A 12,968-nucleotide genomic window follows, 5' to 3' on the forward strand; every position below is an offset into this window, starting at 1 on the left:
CAACACTTAGTGTTACTGCCAAACCATGATTTAGGAGTCACCACATGCACATACAAGGATTTGCACACATCCATTGCAGAAGCTGAAAATGAAGCATTTGGTGACACAAAAGGCACATGCTTGCTCCCTGCCAAATGAAATCTGGGGCCATACTGCAATACTAAGCTCTGAAGCCAGACTAGTAAGATGATGTAATCACCAAAATATTTAAAACTCATTTATTAAACCAGCAGCCAGAGACCATCAGGGGAAAAAATATCATCACCTAGGCCTAACTGCATTATCAGTTATGATAGTTATTATGAACAGGAGAGCAAGTTCCGAGAACCTGCTGACATGGTCCTTTGGGGACAGAAATACAATTCATTGATGACATAAGCAACAAGCAAGCAGATGATCTTTGGCAAGACAGGTAGAAAGAAATAGGAAAGCATTGAAAGAGAAAAATGGATTGAGAAAAAGCACCATTCAAGCAGTTGAATAACAGATATTGTCCAGAGACTACAAGACAGACATGTCCATCCTAACACTTCTCCCAGATCTTCAAACCACTTTTTTCTCTCAGATGTTTAATTTTCAATTTTCTCACTCTCCCAAGCAGCTGACTTCCCATCACAGCCCTGTATAGAATTTCTTCAACTACAGCTATCCCTTTCAAATGTGTTTCTAGGACATTTTTCCATCTCCCTGTTGCAGCCTCCTCACTACCTGCAGTCCTTGTAGGTAATTTCTATCCACAATTTCTACTAGCAGGAGCATTTGTGCATCAACCATGTACATACTAGCCACTGTATGAGCAAGGAGTAATTGTCCCCAGAGAACTTTGCAGAGCAGGACAAGCCACATGTGGCATGTTTACTCCTCAAGACAATAGATTCTACCTGTGTAGTCAGACATAGCAGAGCTAGGGACAGCACAAAATGTACAGCCCCATACTCACTTATTTATTACTCACATTATCTTGTGTCTGCTTTTATTAAGAAATACAGAAATAGCAGGAATGAAGGGGGAAGATGCACTCCTAAAAGCTGCAGGCTGTTGCTGTGCTCATATGACATCCTTAAAAAGTTTGATAGAGCTTGAATAGTATTTCCTTGGAAAACAAAAGGAACTGTTGAGACTGTCAGTATTGCTGCAATACAGTAATTATGGCTACCACACCAGTGTAGATATAGTGCTACCTACACTCCCTGACCAAAACTGATCCCCTTTAGGAGCTCATGGTAGGATGCCTCCAGGAATATAGCTCAGCACTGCCCTTTTATACTGCAGTTCTTCGCTTCACATTCTCAGTTTTCCATCCTTTCATTAATTATTTTATTATTACTTATTATTTTTAATACTGGAGTTACCATTACTCCAGATCACTTGTTCCTTCAGGTGAGTTTGTTTTCCAGAAAATTATGTCATTTCTTGCGTGTTTCTAATGTCTCTTATTTGCTTCCAGGTATTTTTAGTCCTGACTGGTAGGAGTAACTCCTCTCACTGAAGCTTCACCTGCAACCTTAGCCTATGTGTTCTACTTGTGCAGAGTGTTGAGCTTGATAATAAATGAACTCAAGCCCTGTAACATTTGTGGCATTCACAGATCACTGCAAATCATTAGGTGGCACTACAGCTGACATTTTCAGTTTCTGCTTAAATGAAAACTACATGCAGCTGGACAAAGGCAAAACCTAACAGGCAGTGATGAGGTACCTGCAATATTCATGTCTGCACTGCAGAAACGCAAAGCAGCACATTGTATGGTTCTCCAAGACAGACATGATATATCTCGATACAACCCCACTGAAGGAAGAGCTTACAATCCCTCATGGAGGGGTTCTTCCCACAGCTGAGCATGTTACAGAAGTCAAGCCCCTTCAGGAATCTCCAAAACATTTAGCTCTGAGTTAGACAGCTGACATTCATGCACTATACACAGGCAGAAGTGACATTATATTTAAAGTTTAACATGCATAGTGAAGGCACAGAATTCATGTTGAATAGGAGGATAAGAAGATATGGCTGCTTTGACACTGTCACAGTGCTGGTGTTGTGGCATTTCTGGTGCAAGGCATAGACTGAAAAGAGAGAGAATCCTGCCTCATGTTTCAAAGTGTGACAAAGGGGAAATGGGAGAAATATACCCAAATGGGCAAAAAGTTGCACAGACACTCAGCACAACTCAAACACAGGTCAGAAAGAGCACAAAAGACTAAGGCATCAAAAGAGTGTGTACAAACAAAAGAGTGTGTACTGCCACAGGATCACAAAGCTGCATTGATAAACAGGCAAGTGGGTCTACAGCAGCAAGAAAGAGAATCTGCAGTCTCCTCTGCATCCCAGTGCAGGAGATGGCTCAGAAATGGGGTCACTTTATTGATCATTTCCTGGAATACAGGTGCATACAGTTTGGTTGCCTCGGTAACAGTTGCTATGCAACACAGAGATTTACATTTTTCTTGCCATAATCTGAAAAACTCTGGGTGCATATAGCATGGACAAGCAAGGTAAGAGTAAAGCAAGGTAGGGCAGTCTTTGTACTACATTTTGCTTGTCCTCTCCAAGTCTCAGAGGAGCATGCGGTCACCCCAGCTCTCCAGGGACATCTCATCCCAGGTGTGCTTTTCCTTACAAGTCCCCTTCCTGGCACTTGCTTCATTCCTGAGGGCTCAAAAGGGAAATCAGGAGGTGCTTTGAATGTTCATGTGTGCAAGGAGAGCAGAGCAACCCAAGAACAAGGCACAAATGCATGTAAAAGCAGAAGAGTTAATCAACAGGTTTGCTCTCCTATTTTGTTAAGCAGTAGTTTTTTGCAGATGAGGAGGGATATTCAGCTACAACCTGTACACTGCACTTTCGAGTCTGCTTGTCCATATAAACCTCTGAACAGCAATAATGAGGAATCCAGGGAACATGAATGCCTGCTTGTAAAACACAGATGTTCATGGTGGATACATAGCTGCACAACTATCATGAAACCTAGGGGTGAATGTTCATGTTTTGAGAGGTCTTCCATAGATGCAAAGAGTCCCCTCTGGTTAAGGGTAGGGTCTCACAGAGTTGATGAAGCTGGCCAGGCAGAAAAAATATCTCAATTTCCACCCATATGAAACAATGCTTAGGAAACAATGATAAAGTCTGTATTTAACATGCAAAGCGGTAGCCCTGAAGCTTAACAAAAATCATTAGCCAGACAGGATATGGCAAAGCTTGAGCACTTACATAGATGTTACCCTGCTGGTAGCGCTGGTGCAGGTTAAGCAGGATGGCAGCTTCATGCAGATCTCCCAGCATGGACATGTCTTCTACCCCATCAATACTGGTCTGGTGCATTGGCAAGACCTTTTCTCTGGATAGGGAGGCCTTGGGGTATTGGAATACCTGGAACAACGGAGAGAAGGACAAACAAGCTCATGACACCTGGGCATATGGTCTGATTTCCTATGAGAAACGTGCCCATTTCCATAGCTTTATACTTCAGCACTGGTAAAGGAAATGAGCAAGGCACGGATCCACTCCCTATTTTTATAATCATTCTTCTGTTCCTGTTCCTATTTGATCTCTCTGGCCAGAAATCATACAGCACACCCTCTTCTCTTGTTACAATGTTAATCTCTTACCTTCACTACTGACAGGGACAGATCAGTGCAAGCTTACTTGATTTTTACTCAAATCCCCTTAGCAGAAGCACAGCAGCAGCCTCCAGCTGCCCTAGGCTGGACAGGTATTGCACACTGCACTCATGACTGTGAACAATGATGGCAGCTGCTCCCTAGAGACCAGCTACAGTCTTTCACAAAAGCACAAGTGGGATTTTGTCTCTTAAGTGTGGGGAGATTGAGGCAAAGCTTACTCACATTGCAGGTTTTGCCCTGCACTCTTTCTTCATAGGAGCAGCCACAAAGTGTCTGTGAAAGGTTTCCGTCAAGAGCAAAGGAAAGAAGGGCAGATAAGAAGCCAAATAAAGTACTGACATCCTGTGCACATGCTGGCATGTGTGTGCATGATGCAGCTTTTAAAGTGTTTGTACAGTGACATCTATTAACCTCTATCACTGCTCTGGGAAGTACCCACTTCTCTCTCTAAGCTGTTGTACTCTTCTTACCTCAACTGCTGCATCCTTCTTCCTACTAAAGCTTCCTCCTCCTCGATAACCCACACTTCAGTTATCAGGTTATCTTCTTCATCCCGTTTCAACACAGCTGAAATTACATGACTGTTCCCCTCCACCATAGCCACATCCCAGTCCTCCTTTCCTCCTTCTCAAGCACGATGCTGGCATTTTGCAACAGTTATTTCAGTTGCTTCCCACTCTTGCATTCCACCATGTGCCATCTCCCACCCAGCAGCCCAAGCTGTGCTAGATGGTAAGACCCAAGACAGACAGATGGGAGACTTTATACAGGCAGGCTAGAGGAGCAAACTGGCCTGCAGTAATCCTTCCAAAGAAAAGTGGGCTCTTCCTTCCCTTCTGGGGGTCTAGTCTCTACCTCATTTCCATCCCTACTTGTCAGCACTCCTAGGTGCCCCAAGAAACTGACAGACTCCATACAGAATGAACCACAATCAATAGTGTTGATCTGACTGGTTTCTCCTGCCTCCTTTCCTGGAGTCCTCAGGCTGCCGTAACTGCTAGGCAGAGGCCATCCACGCAGCTGCAGGCTGAAGACAGAATGAGGTCACCCTGCCCCCTCTGGTGAGCCACCCTTGTGAGTCCCTTGCAGGGCGCTTACTGCTGCAGCGCATTGCAGGTGCCCAGCAAGCACTAGTGCTCAGTTCTGAACCTGCACCCTTGCCAGTGTGGGGAAGGAATAACCTGGCACAGCATCCTTTACAAGACACCCATGATGCCTGCAAAAGCCTGCAGAAATGAAAGAGCAGCTCTCTTCCTGAAGGGAGCTGGGGAGGAGCAGCAGATGTGTTTGCTCCAGGTCAGCCCAGTCATGCCTAATGTTACAAGGACTCAGTTTCTTCCACTGGGAGATTGCCCACAGCCCAATTACTGCTAGTCATGAGGCTTTCAAAAACACCTAGGTCATGTTCCTGAACAGTGTAAAATGAAGCCCACCCAGGCTCTCTCCAGGCTTCTCTGGTCTTCTCCACACCACTTCTGTGCCTGGGTATCAGAGAGCCATGACTCTGCCAGCAGCAGGACCTTCACCGTGCAAGCATAGACCAAAAAACTGCCAAATGGACACATTTCTGAAGGGGACAAGACCAACACCATATGACATGATCTTTTCTTACATCTGCCTGGCACTTACTCATTTACTACTGCATTGTCAACACACATGGCCACTTGGGCCAGAAGAGAACATCTAGGAAAAAAGCTGAGTGGACAAGTGTCCCAAAAGATACTAGGCAGATGGCAGCACCTGTGCCAAGAAGCTGCTATGCATGAAGAATAACTGTGTGATGGGTAAGAACTTCTTCACTTCATCTTGTACACATCACTGGAACAAATGGGAACCTGAAGACTATCAGGGGCCCTGAATACAGAATACATGATTAGTAGGAATTAGATCATCTGTTAAACCTCTCTTGAGCCAATTGATAGGAGGTATTCAGTCATCCCTCTCTAAAAACTCTTTTCCAAGATCCTCAAAGAGAAGCAAGTACTCCAGCAGGACTGCAGCAAAGGTGGATTAGGAGCATGGACTCTGGTACCCCCTGGACAGAAACACTGCACAGGTGAAATACACTCCCTGGAGTGTCTGATGCCACACTGACACCACACCAGAAGCCAAGATCTCACCTGTCTCTCCCTAAAGCTGGGAACATTCACCAAATAGCCTTGCCCATCACTACAACTCTAGCAGCTCACCCTTCCTCAGGCAAAGGCAATGAAGGTGGCAGGTGAGGGAAGCACATATGGCAGCCACTGTGGAGGACACTAAATAAAACAAGTCCTTTAATGATCACCATGTGCTCTTTATTCATAAGCCATAAAGCACATACTCCTTCAGCCTAGTGGTTTCTCCTTCCATGGAGGAAAACTCCCAAATTCATTTTTTTTATATGTGTGGCTCCATACAGCACGTTTTCTTTCACAGACACAGGCTGGCGGTGGGTGCACTCCCTCAGCTGGCTCTGTGGGGGGATTTCTGGGGTTCTTTCAGAGGTGCCAGCTGGGTTTGGAAGATCAGAAGAGACAGAAGCAAGTCTGGGAGTCACAGAAGTACTCACTGCTTGTTGACCATCTGCAGGCTGCTGCATTATCTATGATGAATGCCCCTGTGATCTCCTAAAATGAGTTAGTGACTACCCAGCACTCCCAAAAGGAGGCAGCTCATCAAGAAAGGATTTGAGGGACTTGAGTAAGACAGAAAACATGTGTGTCTGCTAGGTGAGCTTCTGTCTCTGAGAAACAAATCAGGTTCTTTAAAAAGGAATGATGATTTGCAATCTAGCCCTTTCAAAGCAAGACTGAAATACGTGACAGTCCTACTACTGACTCTCCATGAGCTGGAGTCCTAAAACCCCTTTCCTCCTGCACTCTCATTTGTTGCCAGGTAAGAGTCTGAAAAAAACCTTGTGGTGGGTTGAAAATTCCCTCTAGTCTTCTGTACAAAGAAGCTGCCTGCACCAAAACAACTGAGCAGATCTAAATTGCTCACTGCTGCAGGGCACAGTTCCGCCCATTTCCACATCCTCCTCCCAGCCCAGGCACCAGTTTGACTCACCAAAACCTCACTGAGGGCAGTGAATAGTTTTCCCAGGATCAGGGAGCTGAGCTGACTCACTGAGGACTCTGAATGATTCCCAGAGGTCCGTTCCTACCAGTATTACTTCATGAGCACTGCAGCAATCATGCCAGTGAGCCACAAAGAACACAGGACTGGAAATAAGTCAGGGAAAAGACCTGCTTGCTATCACTGGCAGCAAGCTCTGCTTTCAGTGGAGTTCAGGTGCCTTGTTGAACTGTCCTGTGCATAGCTGCTGTGCTTCCACTGCAGACATGGGCAGCTCATTTCCAGGTGCCCCTGACCCAAATGGCTGATGGCAAAAGCTGCTGAAGCAGCATGGCTTGCAAGAAGCAACCCCCTGCCCCCAGCAGAAAGGGCTGCATAGTTGGTGAAACTGCCTCCTCCCCAGGAGCATTTTGCCAATGTTAAGCAACTCCTTCAAAGATAGCACAAGAAAAAAAAAGTGAAATGGGCAGGAAAATGAACAGAAGAAAAAGAACAATCTCTTTTTAACCTTTGTTAGACCTTTGACAGGGTTTGTAACAGAGCTGGGTCACTTTTCAGACAGAATTGCAGCATTTCAGTTGATATATTTCCTTTTAACCGGAAGGTCATGCAAGAACAAGAAGTCAATCTCGCAACTTGGCAGAGGCTACAACCTCAGGCAAACTTCACTTACCATGCCATAATCTGAGGTGAAGAGCACATTTCCATCGGCACATGAGCCAACAGTGCATGGCTGCAGCTGGTCCTGCTCCCGCAGCCATACCCTGGCACCCTGCAAAACCCAAAGACCTCTCGTTAGAAAGAAGTGGAGCCTGTGAGGTCTGCACACCAGATGCAAATACCCAAGGAAAGCTGTGAGAAGCTACCATATTCAAAGGTTACTTCCAAGCCACAGCTGCTTAAAATTTTTAAGCAAGTCCAATGTACATTTTAAAGGAAACCGGTTTTCATTTTTTTAAGGTAACATGAGAAGAAGAAAATGTAGTTTTAATTGGCTTCAGGCAGAAACCAAACTAAAGAAACAAATTTTTATAGAAAGAATCATGGAAAGATACAAACACAGAGGATAGTGGCTTCAACTGTCTAAATACTTTCCAACTTAGCTGGTCATTAGAAGTCATGCTATAATAATAACAGTAGAAAATGTAAATAAAGCCTGTTTACAATTTCATGCACCCACACATCATTGTAAGTCAAAATGCTTCCAGAAATCATCAGCAACAGCTACAAAGACTTCACAGAGCTTTGTTTGCCTCTCCTGCAACAGTTTCCTTCTGTAAGTGACATGACTTGAGTGTTTCTCTGATGTATATATACACTGAGGTATGTCTGATGGCCCCAGTATACATACAGTTTCACATGCACTACACCATCTTTAATTGCTCAGTGTCTCTCAAGACAATCCCAAGCACCAAGTCAGATTTTTGACACTGCATACGCAGGGACCTGCAAGACAAGCATAGCTGATAGCCTGCCTTTCAAGAAAGTGCAGGGAAAATCAGTTTGCTTGATCAGCCTCTTTCATCCTGTCTGACTTGGGGACCTGGTACAGGAAACAGAGCAGGAGCAAAAAGGCAAATCAGGGAGACCATGACCTGCAATTATGCAGAATTAGGCATAACATCCCACTGCATTTCAGTTATTGCATACGAATCTGTTCCATGTCTTCCCAGAGAAATCACATAAACTCTGCTTAGGCAAGTACTGAGGGAAGCCAAAGTGCTGAATTGTTGAGCAACATTAAGGCCAGCCTGCTCTTCATTGACTCATAGACCTATTTTCTTCCTAATTTGTTTTCTGCCCCTAAGTTATTGATTATAAAAGCCCTTCCTATTCTTTTAAACCTGACAGCACCATTAGCTTTTTGCTTATAGGCTTATGTTTGAAGAGATGCAATAGTATTTCTATATTACATTATACAGAATGTGAAAAACTAATTCTATTTTCAATGATTTATTTTAGTTTTTTTGGGTTTGGTTTTTTTTTTTTGGGGGGGGGCGGGGGTAAACTACTTTAGTCACTTTAAACACTTTAGTACCCTGGATTTTCCTTACAGTAGAAGATAAGCCCATTGGCCAAACTCCAGCCCTCCCAATAAAGGAACTGGTTTTAATGACATTTAAAAAGGCTTACCTAACTCTAGCTTGGCTGTTGAGTTCTGCTCTAAAGTTTCCACAGCAGGTGGACTAATTTCCCCTCACCAAGTGAATGAAAAGGGCCAGTGCATCTGATCAGTACTTAAACCCCAGGATGATGTGTGGCCTCTCATGGCCAGTGAGCATTAGCAATAGAAAATGCTTCCTTATGTTACAGATTCAAGCTCTAAGATCCCAGAGAGCTAGTAAGCAATACACTGAATACAGATTTTGAGGAACTATATGAAGGTCTTCATGACATCCTCTTACATTTTTGGAACTCTTGATGCCTGAGACACAGTGTCCCAAGGGATGTGGGCAAGACCTTGCTGTTGAGAAATCATTCATTTCCCAAATCACATTCTGACTACTCTGCATTAAGATATGAACAGCAGCATGTGATAGTAAAAGATCTTTTATGCTATTTTCACCAAAGGTTCCTTTTTTATATCACAGTATAAAGCAAAAAGTCAGCGAACAGTGAAGTTGTGTCTGGAGTTTCCAAGAGCAGGATGAAAGAAAACCTTTTCTAATACACTTACCACAAACACTCAGTCCTAACACTGCATTTCTTTGCCTTCAGACACCAGGAACCCAGCAGGGCATAGATTACAACTTGCAGGCAAGTGCAGTTTAACCATGAGCTAGGCCTGCAACCTCAAGCACACACCGCACCCCGATGCCATGGCATGCATAGAAGCACCCATGCAGCATCACGAGTGTGCCATGCTCATGGAACATGGTCTGTCCCTGCAGGCCAGGGAGGCCCAGGTTACACACACTTTCCACTCCCTAAAGTCAGAAATTAGTTTGGAGGCAGTTCATAATCTGACACATATTGGGCATGAACACTTTTATTTATTAGGTATCATTCAGAGGCAAAAAGAGGGGAGATGGACAAAGAGATCCTTCTGGTATCTTCACACCTACAATTTATCAGAAAGTCCAGACTGACTCAGATCTCTTTCTCAGCAGAAGTCCATGTGGAAAGTAGTAATAAATAACCTCCTAAGAAGATATAGTTCTTTTGTACAATACTGCAGCATTTCCTACAGACTTACGGCAAATCCTTCTGGGTGCTGCTAAGTAGAAGGCAACACAACAAAACTGCCAGGCACTGTGGAATTTCAGCTGCCCAGAACTACTTACTTCAGTTTACTTAGATGTTTTTAAAAGAGCAATTGCCTCTGCCTCTGCACCCATTCATGTTGTTTCCAAAAGGAGTATCACGCTGAGACAGCCAGACCAGGAACCACAGAGCAAATAATTATTGTAACTTCTGCCCAGCATAGCCCATTTCCTGAAAGGTTGAATTTGTTTTAGTGCATCTCCTTCCACCAGCCCCTTTTTCTAAATACAAAATTCCCAAAGGAGCCTTGACTAAATACAGAAACAGATGGTGACACCAGAGAGGCTGCCCTCAGATCACTCCTCTCTTCCCCAATACCATACATTTCATTGATCAGCTGAAAGGATTAAATTGAGCAGAAAACTTCCCAGAACTGCCAGGCATCAAGGCTGAAGTTCCATGGGAAAAGTAAGAGCACCAAAGCAGAGCACAGCCCTGAACTGCAAAGCAGTGTACCTGCCAGCTCTGGGGGATCTCAGCTTCCACAGGCACCACCACAGATGGTGGCAAAACCCCTGCTCTTCTAGCACAAGAGCGAACCTCAAAATAAAAGATAAAATCAGTTTTCAAACTGGAATGCAGAAGCGTTCACCTGCAACCAAAGGCAGAACAGTTTAACAAAACGAAGCAATGAGCAACCACTGATTTGAAAAGAACACCTTCAAAGACAGCTAAGGAAGAACAGAGCAATGAATTTTTTTGCAATTGCTTTCCACTGAACAAAGCTGGCTGAATACGGGTGCTGCAGTTAACTCGAGCCCTTTTTTTAATGAGAATAGCTCATTCCCTCCCAATCCCTCTAAGATGCTATTAGGGGAGTTGTTTTGAAGTGGAGCAGCAAGGGCAAGTAATGAAAGAAAGAATAAAGTAGTAATGTACCAGAGTTCCTGTATCAAGGGTAGGTCACTCAGATGTTAAAAGAACTCTGAGACAAACATCCTCATTCCTGTGGCCTCAGTGACAATCTGTCCATGAACTGGCCTTGCCACAAAGTGCATAGCAAAGCAGTCAGAAAATGGATCCCATAACACGGGGTTATAATTTAGAAAATAAATTTGCTTGCATAAGGGAGACTTTACTGCAGGCTCTCAGAACTCAAAGCAAGACTGTAAGAAAGATAGGGACAGTCTTTTTAGCGGGCCTGTTGCAAGGAGGTGACGGTTTTAAGGACAAGGGGTAATGGTTTTAAACCAAGGGAGGGCAGATTTAGACTAGACATCAGGAAAACATTTTTTCCAATGAAGGTGGTGAAATACTGGAACAGGTTGCCCAGAGTGGTAGTAAAAGTCCCATCCCTGGACACATTCAAGGTCAGGCTGGACAAGGCTTTGAGCAACCTGATCTGGTTAAAGATGTGACTGCTTACTGCAGGAGAGTTGGACTAGATGACCTTTAAAAGTCTCTTTCAACTCAAAGCATCCTATGATACTATACTGACAGTAGCATTTCATCAGTACTGCCTCACTGTCACACCAATCTTCCACGGTAAACTCAAAGATGACATTTTTCTCTGTTCACATAACACCTGGCATTTTAGGATCCCAGACTCAAAAATGAAAAATAACATTTCCAGGTTTCCATGATATCAAGAAATCAACTGAAGCCACAGATGTCTTTGTCCTTCCATGACTTTTCCAGTGACTGATACAGAGGTTCTCTCTTGCATTCACACACCTGTACGTGCATCTCAGCAGATGCAGTACGCTGTGTCAGCAGGGAAAGGACAAGGGTGACCTGGTACACTGTACCCCAGGGAAGGGGTGGAGAAGAAGACGAGCAGCACACAACCCTGACTGCAGAAGCAAAGCACCCGTGCATTAAAGCAGCAGGTGCACCCCCATCAGCTATCCAGCTACTGAAGGCAAAGTAAGCTCCAGAGGATAAGATGCAGAACTCTATACCTGCAGCAGGTGCCTCTGCCTCTCCAGAGCCTCCCAGTCCAGCAGGAGACACATTCAGGAACTGGAATGAGCAAACAAATGCTCTGCAACCATACCACACTTCAGAAACATGTCTTCGTTGCCAGCTTTCCTCTTTTTTTGTGTAGTCTGGACTAGCCTTGAATCTTTGTGTACCCCCAGGATGTTCTCTCTCTTCCAGAAACTTCTTTCCAGGAAGAAGTGAGAATGAGCTATACCTCAGCTGTATGGAATTTGAGGAGGCAGTTAGCAGTGCTGCCCCTGACAGCGTGCACACCCCCGTTTCTCCTTGTGCACAAACCTGGATAACTTCCAGGACTAACGTGCTCAGCAGTGCCTATGGCCAAGATGGGTGCATCAGTTTTCCAGGGGTTACTCAAGAGAAGGAAAGTGCTTTTGGTTGGAAAACACCTTACAGTATATGAAATAGACACACAATTGTCCACTGCTTCCATTGTGGGATGTTTTCGTAATGTTTTCTTTGTGAATGAACACTGCTCTCAGCCTCCAGATCCACCTGCAAACACAGTACTACAGAAGGCTCTTGCTGTGCTTTGGTTTGGGTAACTATCCCTGATCACCACTGCAACCATTCTGCAAGAGGCAGGAATGTCTCAAAATTGTACAACTCTGCACTGAGTCCAAGCCAAAAACTTCTGTGGGTGCTCTAAGTTTTTCAGCTATGAGTACTATATATATATATATATATATATATATATATATACACATACCTTTGTCCTCCTGGCAAACTGAGGCTGTTCAGTAGGGTTTAGGCATTCAACCTTTGCGCTTTTCCTGGCAAGAGATCCATGTGCTACCAGGCTTGGAAGCAGCATTGTGCTAAGCCAGCTCTCTTCCCAGCCTCAATGGGCTTTGTGGTTGTAGACCACACAGCAAAGATTGGGCTAGAAAGGCTGTTGAAATCCAAAGCCATGATCAGGTTTCAATAAATGCACTTTTCAACAGATTGATCTGGATGTTCATGAATAAGTGATAGGACAAATATGAAGAGACTTAGCTAATGGATACAAGATTGGTGGGGAAGGGGAGCCTCTGACACACTAAACCCATATGGGAAGGAATGCAACCTTGCTCTTTTTCCAATGTC

The 12,968-nt window shown here is 44.3% G+C and overlaps 1 protein-coding gene across 1 annotated transcript in view; it reads right to left on the reverse strand.

The window, feature by feature from the left end:
* LOC128966910 (unconventional myosin-X-like) overlaps positions 1 to 12,696 on the reverse strand; it is a 77,727-nt gene extending 65,031 nt beyond the window's left edge. The window contains exons 1-3 of the mRNA XM_054380865.1: positions 12,592 to 12,696; positions 7,351 to 7,449; positions 3,208 to 3,366 (exon numbers count right to left, since the gene is read on the reverse strand). Coding sequence (XP_054236840.1) covers positions 3,208 to 3,366; positions 7,351 to 7,449; positions 12,592 to 12,696 — 363 coding nt within the window. The remainder of the gene's footprint in view (positions 1 to 3,207; positions 3,367 to 7,350; positions 7,450 to 12,591) is intronic.
* Between the last annotated feature and the right edge of the window lie 272 nt (positions 12,697 to 12,968).

Source organism: Indicator indicator, chromosome 5 (assembly GCF_027791375.1).
Source record: "Indicator indicator isolate 239-I01 chromosome 5, UM_Iind_1.1, whole genome shotgun sequence".
In the NCBI taxonomy this organism is placed as follows: domain Eukaryota; kingdom Metazoa; phylum Chordata; class Aves; order Piciformes; family Indicatoridae; genus Indicator; species Indicator indicator.